Below are 21,026 nucleotides of genomic sequence, written 5' to 3'. Positions count from 1 at the left end.
CCATTATGGTCTTCTGAAAACGTACCATTTACATATGGTTATTGTGAACTTCCCTACATGTACGTTAAGCCTAGCGTTTTATCTTCGTGTATCCATCCCGGCCGTACTAGAGCCAGACGTCTTTGCCCGACGAAACCAACGTTTCGTCTGTCTTTACAGTCTCCTGTCTTGTGCATAATTACATTTATTTTCATCAAGTACACTTTGTAAATCGATGCTATTACATATGCCACGATTGCACAATCACTTCAAGTATTAAATTTGGAAGGAGTAGTATCGTTGCATCGAATTTGCGATACTGTAGTGAGTGGTCTGTAACCTATACGACATAAATGACCATTTTCTTTTTCTTTTTATATCTTTGGGGCAATAGTTGACACTTCCGGTAAAAACAAACACACGTTGGGGAAATATTTAATATTTATTTATTGTTTTGGCAGTTTTTGCTGAATTTAATAAATCTTAAAAAAATGTCTGACGAAGAAGATAGTAAATTACTTGAGTTTCATGAAATGGGTTTAGATGACAGACTATTAAAGGTAAGAAAAACTAACTTTTTTAGTGAAATATACAAAACTACATTCCAGTTATAAATAAGATTCTTGATTAATGCACCAGTCAATTGTATCCAAGGCCCCCCAGGTCCGGGGGTATATACCTGGGATAGCCGGGGGAATGGGCCGTGTTTTTACCTTTCAGGTGGCCCAGCAGTGCCAGTTGAATGCGGTGGTTTAGCTTCGCTTTAAATATAGTGGGGAATGAGCCTTACCTAGGGTCCCTGGGGTGTGGGGGTATTTGGCGGGGATTTTACCATCAGTTCGTATCCGCAGGGCGGGGATTTCAGTTGGGGTTGGCTGTACCTAAAGTCAAAAGTCCCTGCTATTCCCTGGACCGGGTGGGGGGGGGGGGGGGGGGGGAGGGTGGGGTAGCCACAATAATGCGCGTTTAGGGAATGTTTTTTTAACATTTGGATATTTATTGTGTTCCCTATAATGCCACAAGTCGATTTATTTATATCAGTGTAAAATAAAATATTAGACTATTATATTTCAACGACACTGAATTGTTAAAAGAAAACATAAAAGGGACACATAAATGATATACTGGTTAATACCTTTTATTTATAACGTAAGTGTTCCATGAAAAACTGACGCTGATCGGCTTCTGTCAACTTTTCACTGCCATATTGGGTTAGCCACTATTAGTATATTTATCCTACGCAGTGACCTCCCCTGTTGGGACATCGATATTCTTGATACATTATTCATAAGGTTGATTTTTTTTCGACTGTTTTCCTGATTAGTTTATATATATATATATAAATATATTTGCTTTATTAAAGCTTTTAAAAAACCTTATTTATATGTGTTCACATTTTTATCAAATATTGATGCCCTTAACTGAAGATGACTACCTGATTTTAAATGCGCATTTTATTAGTGGAGTTTAATCGAAACAGGTGCGCGTTATCTTTGTGCTAAATATACTTTGATGGGATCTCTGAAGCGGCTGTTTATATGGACTGGGGGGGGGGGTTTACAATTGACTGGTGCATTAAAGGAACATTCAATAAGGTCAAGCTATTTTTTTGGGTTGTGGGGAACAGAAAATAGATTAACTAAGGCTACCAAGGTAAGCATATTTACATGTCACTGAATCAATAAATATACAGTTTTAAACATGACATAGAATTGTAAATACATTCTATACAACTGTAGTGTTCACAAGCACAGGTTTACACTAGCTACAATAATGAGTGATCAGGGATACTTTTTTATTATTTTGACATTTCATGTGTATCCCTGTAACGCTACAACTCTCTACCATTTAACGCTGGGTGAAAGAATATATAGTATTATTATGCATCGATGTTAAATAATAATGATATAATTGTTACAAATGTACCTGACAGTGATCTTATCTGGATTAAATTTGTTGTTAGAGTCGTTATATTAACATAAATATACTCTGGATTGTTGCAGCCCACCATTTTGTATACATGTTGATTTTTATCGAATAAATTTGTACCCATCCGTCAATGATAGATAACCCTCAAACGCGCAGTAACAGTTATCCTCGCTTTTCTATGAATTGAGCAGAGCAACACAACCTGTGTTCAAAATAAGGGTGATACCTAATTTGTCTAATTACATTAATTTTAGAGGATAAATAATAAATATTATTCTCACAGTAAAGCCATCATCATTCTCATAATCATCATCATCACCATCATAATCATCACCGTCATAATCATCACCGTCATAATCATCATCATGTTATCATCATCCTGTTATCATCATCATCATCATCTACATCATCATGCAGCAGCAGCTGCAGTAGCATCGACAATATAACGATGTACAAGAAAAATTTGCATGCTATCTGAACTCTTTCTTTTTAAGGAGTCCATATATACTCCAGCTATAAGAATAATTTGACTGATGTTTTATATAGTTATAAGATAACTCTCAATTAAAACCTACATACAAAAAAATGCATATCACATATATCATGTCACAGAAATACTGATCGAAGCGGTTCGGATGTGGATGGAGTCAAAATATCAAAAACATCTTCAATGTCATCACTTCAATGTCATCACCAGATCATTTCTTCATCACCAATGGTGTTCTTTTGTACCCTTTGGCTCTTGGAGAAATTATCTTCGAACACGTAGCACACTGCACTTTTTAAATATTATCCATTCAATATATTTCTTGCATTATTCCGATTCTAAGAAATCTTAAAGGAACATGAACAAATAAATAATGTTCAGTGTGATCACCAAGATGAAAACAATTGATGCAGGTACCAGCATCAAACAATTTTGGCATGTGAAGCGAATACTCTCCAGTGTTTTTTGGCGGCTGCTTCTTTAATCACTCGGTACCACTTGGCCATTTGTAGTGGGGCCATTTGTAGTCGCCAATCTTTTTGTATGATAGGCCCGCCTCTGGCTAACAGTTGCATGTATGTTGATAGTTCAGTTATTGATTGGATTCAAGATCATGTGCGTATGAGTATGAATGTAATAAAGCTATATAAAACCCTCCCGTTTTGGGTCTGTTAAATACATTACACTGACAACATTACACCATTTGCCATGGAAACCGTTCACGGCTCCTGCTTTGACCACCCCGGGCCCTTTTGTGGATAACTTGTTATTTCATTATCATTGCGATTGCTGATACTGTTAAAATATTGTACAATTCGGTTAGGTAAAAGTTTAACTATGAACTTAAGAACAAACAAGTAAATATTATTACGGCATTGTTGGAAAACAGAGATGTGACTGCTTTGCTGCCAACTGGATATGGAAAATCCATGTCACCTTTTACTTACTCCTCTTCCTCAGAACAGTAATTTATTTGGTTAAAAGCACTGGTAGGCGGTTTGGGTGGACTCCCTCAAGACAATGCCAACAATTTCTAGTCAGAATCGATGCATTTTGGGTGTATTTTGCAACTTTTTCTTCTTTATTGAAAAACATGAATTGCATAGGCAAAAATGAGTTTCAACGATAGTTTTTGTGGGTTTTTTTTTGGATTTAAGAGTAATTTTGACGTTTGAGATTTAAAAAACCCTGGGTGCTAGAACTGAAAAATTGTTGTAAAAGTGTTGTATTAATATTTTCAGGCCATATCCATGCTGGGCTGGTCGAGTCCAACTCCAATACAGGAGAGAGCCATACCTCTGGCACTGGAGGGGAAGGACATACTGTCCCAGGCTAGGACAGGGTCAGGGAAGACCGGGGCATTTGCCATACCAGTTATACAGAAAGTCCTCATCTCTAAACAGGTTTGTTCTTTTTATGCCCCCGAAGGTGGGCATATTAAAATCGCACCGTCCGTCCGTCCGTCCGTCCGTCCGTCCGGCTCTATAACTTTCCCTTGTATGGACAGATTTTAAAATAACTTGCCACATGTGTTCCACATACCAAGACGACGTGTCGCGTGCAAGACCCGTGTCCCTACCTCAAAGGTCAAGGTCACACTTAGGTGTTTATTCAAAATGGAGTGCTGCATATAAGGACATAGAGTATAGGTTGTCGTGTCCGGGCTGTAACTTTCCCTTGTATGGACAGATTTTAAAATAACTTGCCACATGTGTTCCACATACCAAGACGACGTGTCGCGTGCAAGACCCGTGTCCCTACCTCAAAGGTCAAGGTCACACTTAGTGTTTATTTACAATGGAGTGCTTCATATAATGACATAGAGTATAAGTTGTCGTGTCCGGGCTTTAACTTTCCCTTGTATGGACAGATTTTAAAATAACTTGCCACATGTGTTCCACATACCAAGACGACGTGTCGCATGCAAGACCCGTGTCGCTACCTCAAAGGTCAAGGTCACACTTAGTCTTTATTCACAATGGAGTGCTGCATATAAGGACATAGAGTATAGGTTGTCGTGTCCGGGCTGTAACTTTCTCTTGTATGGACAGATTTTAAAATAACATGCCACATGTGTTCCACATACCAAGACGACGTGTCGCGTGCAAGACCCGTGTCCCTACCTCTAAGGTCAAGGTCACACTTAGGTGTTTATTCACAATGGAGTGCTGCATATAAGGACATAGAGTATAGGATGTCATGTCCGGGCTGTAACTTTCTCTTGTATGAACAGATTTTAAAATAACTTGCCACATGTGTTCCACATAGCAAGACGACGTGTCGCCTGCAAGACCCGTGTCCCTACTTCAAAGGTCAAGGTCACACTTAGTGTTTACTTACAATGGAATGCTGCATATAAGAACATAGAGTATAGGTTGCTGTGTCCGGGCTGTAACTTTCCCTTGTATGGACAGATTTTAAAATAACTTGCCACATGTGTTCCATATACCAAGACGACCTGTCGCGTGCAAGACCCTTGTCCCTGCCTCAAAGGTCAAGGTCACACTTAGTGTTTATTCACAATGGAGTGCTGCATATAAGGACATATAGTATAAGTTGTCGTGTCTGGGCTGTAACTTTCTCTTGTATGGACAGATTTTAAAATAACTTGCCACATGTGTTCCACATACCAAGACGACGTGTCGCGTGCAAGACCCGTGTCCCTACCTCAAAGGTCAAGGTCACACTTAGGTGTTTATTCAAAATGGAATGCTGCATATAAGGACATAGAGTATAAGTTGTCGTGTCCGGGCTTTAACTTTCTCTTGTATGGACAGATTTTAAAATAACTTGCCACATGTGTTCTACATACCAAGACAACGTGTCGCGTGCAAGACTCGTGTCCCTGCCTCAAAGGTCAAGGTCACACATAGTGTTTATTCACAATGGAATGCTGCATATAAGGACATAGAGTATAGGTTGTCGTGTCCGGGCTGTAACTTTCCCTTGTATGGACAGATTTTAAAATAACTTGCCACATGTGTTCCACATACCAAGACGACGTGTCACGTGCAAGACCCATGTCCCTACCTCAAAGGTCAAGGTCACACTTAGTGTTTATTCACAATGGAGTGCTGCATATAAGGACATAGTGTTTAGGTTGTCGTATCAGGGCTGTTACTTTCCCTTGTATGGACAGATTTTAAAATCACTTGCTACATGTGTTCCACATACGAAGACGACGTGTCGTGTGCAAGACCCATGTCCCTACCTCTAAGTGTTTATTCACAAGGGAATTCTGAATATAAGGACATAACAGTGTAGGTTGTCAAGTATGGGTGGTATTTTTTTATGTTCAGAGGCAATTTAAAATAACTTGCCATATGTATTTGACACATAAAGGCAAGATCAACTTTTCATGTACTGACCTTGTTCATAGGTCAATGTCACATTCGGGGGCATTCGTCACATACTGTGACAGCTCTTGTTTTTGTCTTGAAATGAGCCAATTTTTCTGTGAATGTCAGGAAACCAGTGATATAAAACTTCTAATAAAGTATCAGATCGCAATTTTTCATATTTACATTTGAAATTTGATGTTTTATACCGATAAACTCATTTTTCTTTGAGTGTTAGTAATGCTTTAGTCATTTGGAAATATGGTCATTTTATTTTTATTTATCAGATTTTTTATTATCAGTCTTATACAGTATCACTGGTTTCCAGACTTTATGCAAAAATTGGCTCGTTCCAAGACAAAATGAAAAAGCTGTCAAAACGGTCAATCTGTGAGAGTGCAGCTTTTGCTTGATTAAATGCTCCTCATATGAATTTCAGTTCAATCTTTCAGCCTATGAAAATGTAACACACAGGAGTTTCAGAATTTACTTATTAATTATTCATCTTTTTCTTTAAGATATGATAAATGGTTTTAAAAATAAAAAGTTTCTTAATATTATAAATATGTTTATTTTCATTTCATGCTATTGTTTATACAGCATCATAAAATGCTGAGATTGTTTTAGATATTTTTTAGCTGTTTGGTTGCTTATTGTTTGTAGACAGCAACAGAGCAGTGTGTTAAGGCAGTAATTATGACCCCAACAAAGGAGCTATGTAGTCAGGCCTACAGAAATATACAGGTATGAAGTTTTGGGTCTTTGTAATAACCGGTACATGTCCATCATTGGACCGTGTACTAAGAAATTTATCTTTATTTACTTGTACGCTTAACATTCCTTTGATATGTTATAATAACAAGTAAGTTAATATAACTAAAAAACAACTGTATTCCATTGCAATATTAAGTTCCGGGAATTTTAGACTAGGGTATTTTAATTTTTTGTTACCTAGTTTATTGGGGCTATTTTGTTGTTGACAATGGTGCATATCAGTCTGAAAACGACTATTGTGTGTGGGGGTATTCGTCGGTCCGTTAGCAAACTCAGTTGATTCGTATCAGCTGAACATATTAGGTACATTAATAAACATGGTTTAAACACATATTTGATTAGTTCATTCCAATTTTCTTTAGCTTGATTGTGTAGAAAGCTAACACTCACGAGTCTGCTTCCTGGATCAAATTCACTGAGAGTCCATGTGACTGGAGATCGAACCTAGGAATTCTTGGTCAGGAGGCAGACACTCTTCCTCTGAGCCATCCCGACCTGAATAACTCTGCCTTCGCATCTTTCAAGCATTAAAATTTGGAACATCTATAATGGAAATTTGTATATGTACAGGAGCTGACATCATGCTGTTCCCGGGAGGTGAAGTGTGTCGATGTTTCTCCTCAGGTGCCCTTGCCATCACAGAGGTTGGAAGTTCTCATAACTATTTTTATAACTTTTAACTTGATTGCAACAAAAGTTGAAAACTTATAGAACTATGCTCAAATTGGTTTCCTAGATAGAAATAAGGATGTAACAGTGCTCCAGCTATGCCTAAATAGCAGGTTGGAGCACCCAGCTGCCCTTTTCCAACACCTTGTTGCCTTTTTGGTTCACCCCGCTGAGCCATTTTATTTGACAGAGTCAATTATCAGAAATAAATATGAAAATAATGAATAAATAATTTTGAAATTAAAGTAAAGATAACAGTTTTAATAGGTACTAATTACAAACTATTAGTATTGAAAGTATAAAATGTAGTTACAACACATAAACAATAAGAATTGAACATTGGCACTTGCAAATGCCCCATTAAGGCTCATTCAAAGTGCATCAAAAGTGCCCTTTCTGACCTAGCACCCTGCCCTTTCTGACCTAGCACCCTGCCCTTTCTGACCTAGCACCCTGCCCTTTCTGACCTAGCACCCTGCCCTTTCTCACCTAGCACCCTGCCCTTTCTGACCTAGCACCCTGCCCTTTCTGACCTAGCACACTGCCCTTTCTCACCTAGCACCCTGCCCTTTCTGACCTAGCACCCTGCCCTTTCTGACCTAGCACACTGCCCTTTCTGACCTAGCACCCTGCCCTTTCTCACCTAGCACCCTGCCCTTTCTGACCTAGCACACTGCCCTTTCTGACCTAGCACCCTGCCCTTTCTGACCTAGCACCCTGCCCTTTCTGACCTAGCACCCTGCCCTTTTCAAATTCTGACTGGAGCACTGTTGTAAGACTCTCTACTTTGATTTTACAAACCTCAAAAATATATTTCTGATATTATTCAAGATTTATTTTCAAGTTCCAAAGTTCTTGATATTCAAATCAAGTTTAATCCATGATATATATACATGTAAATTGTTTTATCATTTATTTAATGCAACACCTATATATACTCAATTGTATGATACCATTACAATTAGTATACACAGTCTTACAAAATCCCATTTCCCTTTTAGGCCAATGTTGTCAGAGAAACCAGATATCGTAGTTGGTACCCCGTCTCGCCTGTTGGCCCATATACAAGCAGGGAACCTTGATGTCAGCGAATCACTAGAGATGATCGTCATTGACGAGGCTGACCTGGTTTTTTCATTCGGATATGAAGATAACGTGAAAGCTATACTAAAGTAAGTGGTAAACTATCATGGAGTGGTTAATGGTCTTATTGTCTTGTCTGTGTTTCATTAAGTTAAGTGTTAAAGTTTACCCACACACAAAAATCATACAAAAGAGATCCATGTCAAATTAGGAAACCCAGTCATGTTAAAGGTTAAAACAAGCCTATGTATAGCATGGTCCATAACTCTGGCCTTGATAATTGTCATGTTATCTCATTGGCAAACATTAACTTTTGCTTGTGCAGTTTTTTCACTATTGTATGTAATGGTTTTATTAAAAATATACACCGTCATTTCACATCTTATTTCAATCATTACTTCATATTTTTTGTACCACATACAAATTCATTGTGTTCTATTTTCAGACAAGAAATGTAAACAAAACTTGCCAGTATTTATTCTGTGCAAATAACATGCATATGCGTATAACAGTGTGTTGGTTTATTTCAGTCACATGCCAAAGATATACCAGGCATTCCTGATGTCTGCAACACTAGGGGATGATGTTAAGGCTCTCAAGAAGATGGTGCTACACAATGCTGTAAGCAAGGAAGGAACATGTATACTTGTACCCATATATAAAAAACACCATGGTAACACCATCGGCATAAAACCATGGATATAACACTATGGCAATATCAACCATGTACATAACACAGTCAACATAACACTGTGGGCATTACACTATGTACATAACACAGTAGACATAACCCTGTGGACATAAACATCAGCGCAGAATTGGATTCCACTTCCTATCATGTTTTAGCATGGACGTACTTAGTGACCAGCATTTCACTCTTATACTTATTTGCGCATCCGTGACAAGTGAAAATGACAAAATAAAGTCAGTGCCTTATATAAATGTACATTCATGTACTTCGGTAAAGTTTTTATGCTCATGATAGGAAGTATATAGTTGCTACTTTGTCCGTCTGTCTGTCCCCTATTTCACTCCTAAACTCCTCAAGCGATGAAATTTTTTTTAAATTCGCTATGCACAGATTTTAAACACATGAAGTCAACTTGCAGAATGCATGTTCCAACCAGATATCTTCAATGTCAAGGTCAAACTTACGGGTCAAAGGTCAGATTTTTGGTGACAGCTCCATGACTCTTCATCTGGTGGAAGAATTTCAAAATTACTTTGCACAAGTGTTCACAACTATCAAGTAGCGATCATGTCAAGGACATCAATTATGAAGTGTAAGGTTACCCTTTAGGGTCTTATTTTCATAACCACTCACTAACACATCCATTTATGGAAGGGTTTTCAAATGATAGCATTTTTTCACAGTGGAGAACTAGGCTTGCCTAAATCTTTTTATATTTGTTAAAAAAATTGGTCCAAGCAGGGAATGAAATTACATTGACACTTATGGATGTTGCATTACTCTCCCTTTGTCTGTGTAACTGATTGATTCATCGGAAGGATTTCTTTTACACAAACAATTGTTTGACATCAGGAAGCATTGAAACATATTTATTTGCAGTAAGAAAATCATTTTTTGTCAATCTTTGTTTCCAAAAAAGGTTATAGGACTAGGGATTTTTTATTCATTTGACCATTGTTATAAAATAAACCATTTAGTAATTTATCATGTTTGGAGACAATTTTTGTATACTGGTGTTTTTGTTTCAGGTGATACTGAAGTTAAATGAAACTAATCTTCCACAGACATCCCAGCTTACTCAGTATCACATAAAGTAAGTTTTGTTGTTTTTTTTCAAGAATTTCTTAAATAATTTTGTTTATTTCCAATAGACAACTGTAAACAAAAGTAATTTAAATCTACTAAAACATTTTCAAAAAATGATGTTTTAAATTAATAAGAACTATCTTATTACATGGCAGCATTCTTTTGACTACAGATGTGCAGAGGAAGACAAATTTGCCTTGGTATACGCGTTGTTAAAGCTTCGACTGGTACGAGGGAAAACTATCCTGTTTGTGAACAATGTTGACAGGTGTTACAAGTAAGTTGGAGCTGTATTGTTTGCACCAAGCCTAATGAGATGCACCAAGTCGCTGAATGGTCATTACTGGCCTAAATTGTGGGTTATTCGGTTACCACAGTTGTAATGCCAAATAAAAATAATGTTGTTACTATGTTTACCCAACCAACCATATTTTTTTATATTTTATTAAAAAAAAAAAAAAAATATATAATATTCTATGATTTTATTTAGCAAAATTGTTTGTACAAAGTGATGCAGTTTTTTTCTCCTTTTTTTTTCCTTCTTTGCAAGATTAATGTCAGAATCAGGGCTTCTAAAAGTCAAAATTTCAATGTGCACATGCCCTTTACCAGTTGTTAATGATAATGGCTCTTAGTAGCAACTGTGTGACAATTGTTCACACAAGAAAAAGATGGAAAATTCGACATCTCTTTAATGTTATAATAACAGTGAAATCAATTAACACAGACTGTTATCGCGCATATCACTCTCAAGGATGTCACCAGGTTTTTGAGGGATGGGTGAGTGACAAACACCATTTTGTGTATTACAATTTCTACATTTTTTACTGACTTAGGTGAAATTGAAAAAAAAAATGAATAAATTTCACACCGATTTTGAAGCCATTTTTAGCTCGACTATTCGAAGAATAGGTGGGCTATACTACTCGCCCCAGCGTCGGCGTTGGCGTCGGCGTCCGGTTAAAGTTTTAGGGCAAGTTGGGATTTTCACTTATAAGTCCAATACCCTACATTCAATTGACTTAATACTTCACACAGTTGTTCAGGGCCATCACATGATGAGGTTAGATAACTCCATATTATTTTTTACACAGATTATGGCCCCTGATTGACTATGGAACTTGGGTTAAAGTTTTAGGGCAAGTTGGAATTTTTATCAATAACTTCTATATCCTTTGTTCAATTAACTTAATACTTCACACAGTTGTTCAGGACCATCCCACAATGAGGTTACATAACTCCATATTATCCTAAATACTAAGTTATGGCCCCTGATTGACTTAGGTTAAAGTTTGAGGGCAGGTTAAAGTTTTAGGGCAAGTTGGGATTTTCACTTAAAACTCCAATACCATTCATTCAATTGACTTAATACTTCACACAGATGTTCTGAGCCATCACATAATGAGGTTAGATAACTCCATATTATCTTTTATACAAATTATGGCCCCTGATTGACTATGGAACTTAGGTTAAAGTTTTAGGGCAGGTTGTGATATTGTTTAATAACTTCTATACCCTTCATTCTATTGACTTAATACTTCACACAATTGTTCAGGACCATCACCCAATGAGGTTACATAACTCCATACCCTTAATACAAGTTATGGCCCCTGATTGACTTAGGTTAAATTTTTAGGCAAGTAAAAGTTAAGGGCAAGTTGGGATTTTAATAAAAAAAACTTCTATACCGTTCATTGAATGCACTTAATAAAATTTAAAATTATATACGACCATCTTACAACAAGAAACATAACTCCGTTTTAAGCCTAAATACAAGTTATGGCCCTTGAATGTTGTTTTTTTTTTGTTTTGTTTTTTTAATTTCCTTTGAAAGGCATATTTGTATATTCTTAACCACATTTTCATAATGGGAAATCAAGTTATTTGAATGACTTGCGTCATTGTTTGGGCGGGCTGGTGGGAGGGCAGCATCAAAGTCACCTTATGTATCAAATAATTTTAGTTAGGTTTGACATAAAGAGACCAAACTTGGTATTATTACATCGTTATTGTATTCTAAGTCAAAGCGGCGTAGTCGAGCGCGCTGTCTTACGACGGCTCTTGTTTGTTACTGAAATCGATTTAGCAAGGTCAAAATCGGTCAAGACTGGAAAATTGTCGCTTTTTAAAATCCAATTTAAAATATTTTCCTGGCCTACCTAGCCTGTTAATAATGTCAGCATGTAACCTCACAATAACCACAATAATATTTTAATTTGGCTTTGGCATGCTCTCTTCTCACTCAGGGCCCATATTCATTATTCTCTTGAGTCCAAGTATGGAACTCAAAACTGCACAGTTCAATTATATTGTATATGAGAATTAAGCAACAATTGAAACATTTGCAGGATCTGTCATAAATAACTTGTGTTGCAATTATATATTCATCTTTTGTTGCAGACAATTTTATAAAAGATTTTCAGAAATATTAAAAAATCGCTTTCCTGAGTCTAAAATTTAAATACTCAGACTCAGAAAGTTAATGATTATGGTCCTAGGACATCTGAGTTTGGTTTGTGGTCACCTTGCGAGGCAAATGAGTTTCCTCAGGGTAATCAATTATTAAAAAGCTATTATTATTATTTTAAATGTATTTGCCACATTTGCGTATTGAGTTACCTCCCTTTCACCTTTAATATTTAAATTCCCTTTGTGCTGATGTAAGAAATAATGTTAATGATATTTTGAAATCATAATTTATTATACAGTTATTCATGATATTGAAAAACTGTTTATAGCAGAGAAATATCTACCATTACAGTGTGACTGTTATTGAAGTAGTAATGGATGTTGAAAAATGTATAATGGTGACCTACGTAACCTGTTTCAGGTTACGCCTGTTTCTTGAGCAGTTCGGGATTCCAGCCTGTGTTCTCAACTCTGAGTTGCCTGTAAATTCAAGGTAATAAAATTAATGTTATGTTTGGCAATGGTTTAAAACTTGCGACACCATTTTCAAAAGTTTGCAAAAATTATTCATCTACATTGATATTGTGGTTAAGCATTCAATTCGCTGCGTGATCATTTCGGGAATAACCGCAAATACAAGTCTAAACCCGTGCATAATTTAAATCTTCAACATGACATGTAGTGAGGATTTGACAAGCTACATAGTCTGTTTATGCTTTAAAGCTTGTTTAAATAAAATCCTTAAGGTTTAGCCAATCCTTTGTTATCTTTTGGCAAAAATATTGGCGATGTCTTCAGGCAAAAATATTCACCTTGGCTTTCAAAAAAACGCATTGGATATATTCTTTTGGACGCCAAAAAATTTGTCAGATTGATGACTTCAGTGTCTGGTCTTTTTTCCTCAAACTTGGTAGTAAGGTTGACTATGACTAGCAGATGATTTTGATTTCAATAGATTAAAGGTTAAAAGATTTGCGAGCCATTGAACACAAAAGCTTGTCCAATTGGGTATGTTTAGGCCTAAGGTCCTCAAAGTTGATAGGGAGTTTGACCATTACCTGCAGATGAATCCTATTGATATGAAGGTCAGCAGGTCAAAAGTAAAGGTCACAATGACCTTGAACACAAAAACCTTGGCCAATCAAGATGAACAGAACATTAGGACGTTCGGTCTTCAAACTTTGTTGGGAGGTTAGTCATTAGACTCATGACCTTTAGACACTTATTGATATTTAAATCAACATATTGAAGGTCATGGTCACCAGAAAAACCAAGGCCAGCTTTCAAAAAAGGTAATAAAAAATTGTACACTGATTAATATCTTAAATGGATTTGCTTGAAAGTTGTAAGAAATTAACCATTTCCGTATTATTATTTAAACAATACTCATTATCACTTCAATTGACCTTCAAGCAGCTATAGATGTGTTGATGTGTAATATGCATTTCCCATTTTTAACAAGGTTTTCAGCAAAAACCAGGTTAGCAGAATGGGGATGTCAGTGGGTGGACGGAATGGTGGTCCTCAAACATGGGTTTCTGCCCAATAACTTAAGTTAGAATTGATGGATAGTAATAAAAGTTGGTGCCTAGGTAGCTTATGTGAAAAATTAGCTTGGGATTCTAAAGGGGGGGGGGGGTCCAGGTCAAGGTTACTGTTACTAAAAATATATAATGGTTTCCACCCAATAACTTAAGTAAGAATTGATGGATAGTAATAAAAGTTTGTGTTGGTAGCGTATGTGGAGTGCTAGCTTGGGATTGTCACTGTTACTAAAAATAGAAAGATGGTTTCCACCCAACATCTCGAGTTGATGGAAAATAAACACATAAAATAGTATTTTTCAATTACATTTTTTTTTTAAAGTAAAGATAAAGGCTGCCACTGATACCCATATTAAAAACCTGGTTTTGTGGCATTGTGGTGCCTCTAGTTTTTCATATTATTTTTTTGTCCTAGAACTCATGTAACCAGTGACAATATGCATTAGTATAGCAAGCTCAATAACTCTTGCTTAAATACATGTTAAGTTATGCCCCTTGTGGTGCTCTTGTGTATCTTGTTGTCTCCAATTATTTGTTGTTAGTATTGACACTCCAGTTTGCTTCAAATTTAAGAACAGCCCTCAAAGGAATAAATCCAGATTTGTCTCTTGGCAGGATTAACATGCTAAATAAAAGTTTATTAACTTGGTATTGTCTGTAACATGAAATAATTCAATATGTTTTGAAAGAAGAGCTACAGAAAGGACTAAGGATGAGAAAAATAATATTATGTTCATTGACATAATGTCATGGTTGTGACTGATCTGGCAGATGAAAGGACTAAACCATTTCAGCGAGGGGTCTTGGGGACACTTTAGGCATGCAATGGGCTAAAAAAGAGTGAATCACAACTGAATGTGGCATATATTTAAAAATGTTAATTAAGTGACGCTAAGTTTTTCCTTTATCTGTAGCAAACGATAAATTTATATCATTGCCAGGTGTGTAACTGCCTATACGCAAGTACGTGGCTGAATCCACATGATTCTGACAAAAAAAAATTTAAATTAGCTAAAGTTGCATCATGCGTACTTGACTACATGATCCTAAAACTGTCCATTCTCCGGCATACCCCTGGACCCCCGTAGCACAATTATGAATCCACATGAATAGAGGGCTAGCTGCGCCCCTGATTGCTATTCAATATTTTATCATTATCACAAGATTAAAAGTTATTAAATTTGGTCATACTTATCTGCTGCATTATCTGGATTTTTGTTCCCAAGTCTATGTTATGATAATATACTTACAGGTGATGTTATTACGTCATAATGTGACTCATTTTCTTAATGCACACGTAATTATTCGACCAGCATGAACCATTGAAAATGTGAAAATCTATAACAATGATTTTATTGGTTCCCAAAACCACAGCAGGAAGATAACATTCACATTCTGACGTTCTTCTATCCTAAATATTGTAAGGCTTGAAATCATAAATCTCCAGGCGTAACCACACTTGTTTTGCGTCAAATGCTTTTCAGTAAAAAAAATATTGTAAGGACATTTTTTGCCAAGATAATGCCTGTTACTTTACAGGGTGACGTGGGAACTCTGGTTTAAGACTAAGATTAAATGGGGCATAGGATTCATCTATTTATTCATAGAAGAAAATGTTAATTAATTAAAGCTGCACTCTCACAGATTGAACGTATTGACAACTTTTTTATTTTTTGTCTTAAAATAAGCCAATTTTTGTGAAAATCCATGGGAATCAGTTATATAAGACTGCTGACAAAAATTTAGATCGCAGATTTTTATATTTAAGTTTTAAAATGATGTTTTATGCATTTTTCTTGAACCGTTAGTAACGGTTTAAGCCATAAAACATTAATTTTCGAACGGTAATATGGAAATCTATGATCTGATTTTTTGTCAATCTTACGGTATATCATTGGTCTGCAGATATTTAGGCCAAAAATTGCTCTTTCCAAGACAAAAAAAAAATAAAAAAAGTTGTAAAAATAGTATATCTGTGAGAATGCAGCTTTAAAGATACACTCTTTCTCCCAAATAAGGTTCACCACAATTATTAATATTGTTTTAATTTTCCCGAAAAGATGAATAAATGTCAAAAACAATGGTTCTTATGAAGGATATCGAGTTTAATTTTAAAGAAATGAGCATCAAACACAGTATTTCTACCTTATGAGACTATAGTAGACCACAGTAAATCTTTCAGCATTCACCAATCACTTAATATTTTTGCACGTTCTGCTGTTAGATTCACAGTTACATTCTTGTTATCAGTAGTTAATATTTTCCATAAATGCATTATTTAGTAAGTAGTAAGTGTTACGGAAATATGAAAATCTGTGATCTGATCTTTTGTCAGCAATATTATATCATTGGTTTGCAGATATTTACGCAACGATTTGCTCTTTCCAAGACAAAAAATAAAAATGGTAAATCTGTGAGAGTTCAGCTTTAAACTGTTACTATCGGTTTAAGGAAAATGCCTTAAACATCAATTTTTGAACTTGAATATAAAAAATCTGCAGTCTTATTTTTTGTCAACAGTCTTATATAGCCGGTTTTTATGCATTTTCGCAAAAAATGGCTTGTTCCAAGACAAAAAATTAAAAAGTTGTCAAAATGTTAAATCTGTGAAAGTGCAGCTTTCAAAAAAATAATAGAAAAATATTTTGTACAGTTGTTAAGAATATTTTTTTCGCTTTGACATTTGCATCATTTACCGTCTCCGTGGCCCAGTGGTTAAGCATCCGCCTACAGAGCGGGAGGTCGTGGGTTTGATCCCTGGCCGCGTCATACCGAAAGATGTTAAAAATTGGTACAAGTAGCTCCCTTGCCTGGTGCTTGGCATTTAAAGGGTAGTGCTTGGAAAAGTGGTGTACTCAGTACTGGTTTAACCCAGGAAAGTTGTACCCCGTGTATCGGTGCTTTACACCAAGCACGTAAAAGACCCAAGGGGTAGGAGGTACCTTGACTAAATAAATGTTTATGACTTTGGAAACCATTTCAAAAGGGGTGTAAGTCCCTTAACCCTGTTTTGGGCGTGAATCCCTCAAACTCAGGGTTGACATTTATCGGTGGTTAGAATCCGTGATAACGTCAAATCACCTTCCTTTTAGAGATCTTAATGCAGGCATGGTGATAGAACAAACCCGGATATTGAGAGATCGATCTGTTTTGATATGGGTGTATGTGAACATTCTTTCAAAAGTGGGCAATATGAATGTACGTATAAGTATCTGGAATTGCAAAAAAAAAAATTATGTGGTTTGATTGGCCCACGCAACCGTCACACAATACGCCTACTACTACCTCTTTGTGGTCTGTACCTGGCATTGAAAGAAAGATTGACGTGGTTTCACCTTGACCTACTTAACCCTTCCTATATATAATCCTTTAAAATAACATGTTCCACATATTGATTACCAGTTTGTTTGCTTTTCAATAATTTCTGTATTTTTTGCAAAGATAAAGCACATACCAGTTAGATTATGATGTCATCTGATAGCCTGGCCCGAACTTCTTAAATGTAATAAGCTTACGTGACAAATTTCTTTCTCAGTCCAAAAACTTTTAAGAATGTAAATATTCAAAAATTATATCAAAACAAAAATAGTCAGCATAACTTAATCCTGTTATAAATGACATTTCGAGAAATTAAGGCCTGGTTTCACAGGCCATAACTATGAACAGTTTCAAGTCCAGATCTAGACAGAAAAGCACTTTTATCAAGTTACAAATATTTATCTTCATTCCATTTGTTTCACAAAAATAAATATGTACTATAATTTTATAATTACAAGTAGTAATAAAATTCAACATATTTTATCATCAGTATGTAACCAGAAGGAGTGTTGCAATGAAATGAAGATTCTGAACTCAGACTTGAGACTGTTCGAAATTATGGCCTCTGGTTATCAATTGACGAGTAGGTGTCCTGTTATCACCCAAATGGCTGTGAGTTTGATCCCCACCAGGGGTACTAAATACTCGAAGCATCTCAAAATGGACAAGGTACTTTTTTTTACCCAGAAAACCAATTTGGAGAGTGATTTATAACAGCTTTTGGCTGTCTGAACAGAGAAGCTGAAATATTTATATTAACTAGTTCATCAGAAAAAAAAATGATTTAGTTTACATTCAAAAGAGACTGTGGTAACGTTGGCTCATTGTCAATGCATACTTTTTAGTTTAGAAAAGCAAAAATAAATACCTACATATGGTTTGAAATTTTGCGACCTTATGGACCACTCTTAGTAAACCTTACACTTCTTAAGAGTACCGGTGGACAGTTACAGGCAGAATCTATATGATAAATGTCTTTATGATATTTTTATTGAAACACAGTTTTCTCCTAATACAGGGTTTTGACTTGGAATTTATGATCTTAAGCTTCAAGATCTTTATTGAGACAGAGGCCTGCTCATTTTGCTAGGAAGATTAATAACACCATGCGCAATAACATTCGTGATGTGTTCTGGAGCATTTCGAATGCATGGATACCGCTGCATCCTTAGAAACAAAAAGACACACGATGTGTAAACCTCGCATAAATGCACAATTTTTTTATAGACATTTTGAGATTTTGATGTTGTTGTTTTTTCCAGGTGCCACATTGTGAGCCAGTTTAACAACGGCCTGTATGATTACATTATTGCCAGTGACGAGAACCTCCTACAAGACCCCAGAAATAAACCACAGCAAGATAACACACAGAAACGGTGAGTGGATTCTCATTCCGAACCAATATGTAGACAATGCCACATGATCCTATCCCTCTAGATTTATCAAAGAAGTTATCCAAATTAGTCTGGACAAAAGTCATGGTTGTAATGGAAACATGAGTAAAGTAATTGTCATAAATTGTCAAGAAAATGAGGCGGAGAACTTTAGTTGAAATTAAAACAAATTAAAAATACATAATTATTTCATTTTTTTTGTAATTTGTAATAATTATGTCTGAAGGTCCAAAATCGTTCGATGGAATTCATGTATTCATGTATTTCATCCAACACTCAGCGGCCATTCAGTGCCATAAATAGCCTAGACCCTTTCGTCAGCTATGTCTTAATGTATGGTCAATTTACTTCATTTGAATCACATTAAACATGTTATTTAACATAGTTCATTGTTTAACAAATTAAATGTTAAACTCTTTGAAACAATTGCTTTTACTTTCTTTGAGTACGTGAGTCATAACTGAGCAAACGTTTACTCTTATAAAGTGATTTTGGGCTTAAAATCTCAACCAAATCCTCATTTCAGTGGGCGTAAGAAGGATCAGGAGTTTGGCGTGTCAAGGGGCCTGGACTTCCAGAATGTGTCTAACGTGATCAACTTCGACTTCCCAACCACCGTACAGGCGTACATTCACAGAGTCGGGCGGTAGGTATTTTGGTTGTTATCTGAAATAAGAAAATTACAACATAAAGAATTTCACATAGTCTTTCGAATAATGTTTTTGCAGAACTTGCCAGTTTGGAAAGCTGCTTTCAAAACATACTTGCCTGAAGCTTTTTAGCTTGCCAGAATCAACTCTAGCAATGTAGCTTATTTGTTTATTTATGCAACGGGCTAAACCCCTTCTACATATCGTAGACTGAACATTAATACGTAATCTTATAATTATGGATGTATGTTAACGTTTTCAATGTGAAGGTCATACAGTTACTTATAAAATATATACAAATTGACTGATTACGCTAGTAGAAACAAAAAGAGTTGTTTGCTTGAGAAACTGATATCAATTATAAAAAGAAAAGGCTATCCGAACGCAAATGATCGTCAGTGAATGTTGATGTTTTTTTTCATTCGATTTTCAGTTTTCTTTATTTCCTATCATATTTCTAAACTTGCAAAATTGAGCAGACATGTTAAAATTCATACTTGTCTGCAGCAATTTTTACTTGTCTCAGGCTTAGGGTAAGGTGTTTCAAGCAGGTTTGAAAACTGCACAGATATGACAAGAAAAATCGGGGTTTAAAGATTTATGTTAAGCATGTTGCAATTGCTTCCCTTTACTTAGTATAACATAATTAAAATAATGGCTTTTTCAATAAAACAAGCTATGACAACATTGTCAAAAATTGTTTACTTATGAGTTGATGATATTTCAATCTTGAAATGGGACCTTAACATAAATATTGACCATTTCGTCGACTGGTTTCCCCCTAGGCATTAGATTACAGTCCCGCGTAACATTGTGCCAACGAGAATGATTAATATAATGATGTTAGGTTTAAGCGCACTCGCTTTGCACCTAGAGGTCCTGAGTTCAATTCCCAGCCTGGGCGTATGTGAGTTTGGTTAGTGATCACCAAGCCGGACAAGTGGGTTTCCCCTGGGTAATCTGGTTTTCCCCACACAATAGACCACACTCTCACGTAGCATTGTGCCAGTATTAATATTATGTTGTCATTATTAATATTAATGTTATGTTGCCATTATTTGTCTCACAATTGTTGTTTAAATAAATAGGTTGAAACTTATATAATGTTGTTATAACACTTCGCAAAGACAGTAAAATGAAAAAAAAACTTTTACCATTCTCATTCACAGGACGGCAAGGGGAGAAAACAAGGGGACTGCACTATCGTTTGTTTCCATTAAGGAGATGCCATTGTTGGAAAATGTCGAAGCAGAACTGGCCGGGCATGAAGGTAGGGATGAAAACATTGGTGCGAAATGTGTAATATAAAACTATGGGTGAGGCTGAGATGCTGTTTGTCAAAATATTTGACGTCATATATTTTCGTTGGCATGAAATTTTAAGGTTTGCCGAAGTTTGTTGATTTGCTGTTTTCAAAAATAGAATAATGTAAAATCACGACACGCCGAGTGCATGTATTTCTTTACTTACGTCATGCCGATTATAAAAGTCATTAAATTTATGTTTTCTTTATTAAATAACAATGAATCTTTAATCAAGTTTTTTTTAGACTGCATAATTTCAGTGATTTTTTTTTTCTAAATTGAAAGCAACCTTTAATGGCAGCTGGTGTGTGCAATAAAAAAAAAACCATCCTGCTAAGAAGATGATGATAGTTGTTAATGGAGTGTTTTTT

The 21,026-nt window shown here is 35.9% G+C and overlaps 1 protein-coding gene across 1 annotated transcript in view; it reads left to right on the top strand.

Moving 5' to 3' along the window:
- The first annotated feature begins 379 nt into the window (after window positions 1-379).
- The window catches only part of LOC128211872 (probable ATP-dependent RNA helicase DDX56), a 44,945-nt gene continuing 24,298 nt past the window's right edge, over window positions 380-21,026 (top strand). Inside the window, exons 1-12 of the mRNA XM_052916983.1 lie at window positions 380-539; window positions 3,637-3,798; window positions 6,397-6,477; window positions 7,078-7,151; window positions 8,178-8,348; window positions 8,790-8,880; window positions 9,979-10,043; window positions 10,209-10,313; window positions 12,867-12,938; window positions 18,570-18,683; window positions 19,228-19,347; window positions 20,521-20,621. Coding sequence (XP_052772943.1) covers window positions 471-539; window positions 3,637-3,798; window positions 6,397-6,477; window positions 7,078-7,151; window positions 8,178-8,348; window positions 8,790-8,880; window positions 9,979-10,043; window positions 10,209-10,313; window positions 12,867-12,938; window positions 18,570-18,683; window positions 19,228-19,347; window positions 20,521-20,621 — 1,225 coding nt within the window. The 5' untranslated portion in view covers window positions 380-470. The remainder of the gene's footprint in view (window positions 540-3,636; window positions 3,799-6,396; window positions 6,478-7,077; window positions 7,152-8,177; window positions 8,349-8,789; window positions 8,881-9,978; window positions 10,044-10,208; window positions 10,314-12,866; window positions 12,939-18,569; window positions 18,684-19,227; window positions 19,348-20,520; window positions 20,622-21,026) is intronic.

Source organism: Mya arenaria, chromosome 12, assembly GCF_026914265.1.
Source record: "Mya arenaria isolate MELC-2E11 chromosome 12, ASM2691426v1".
Lineage (NCBI taxonomy): Eukaryota > Metazoa > Mollusca > Bivalvia > Myida > Myidae > Mya > Mya arenaria.
Note: the sequence above shows the minus strand (reverse complement) of the source record. Positions and strands in the feature narration are given on the sequence as shown.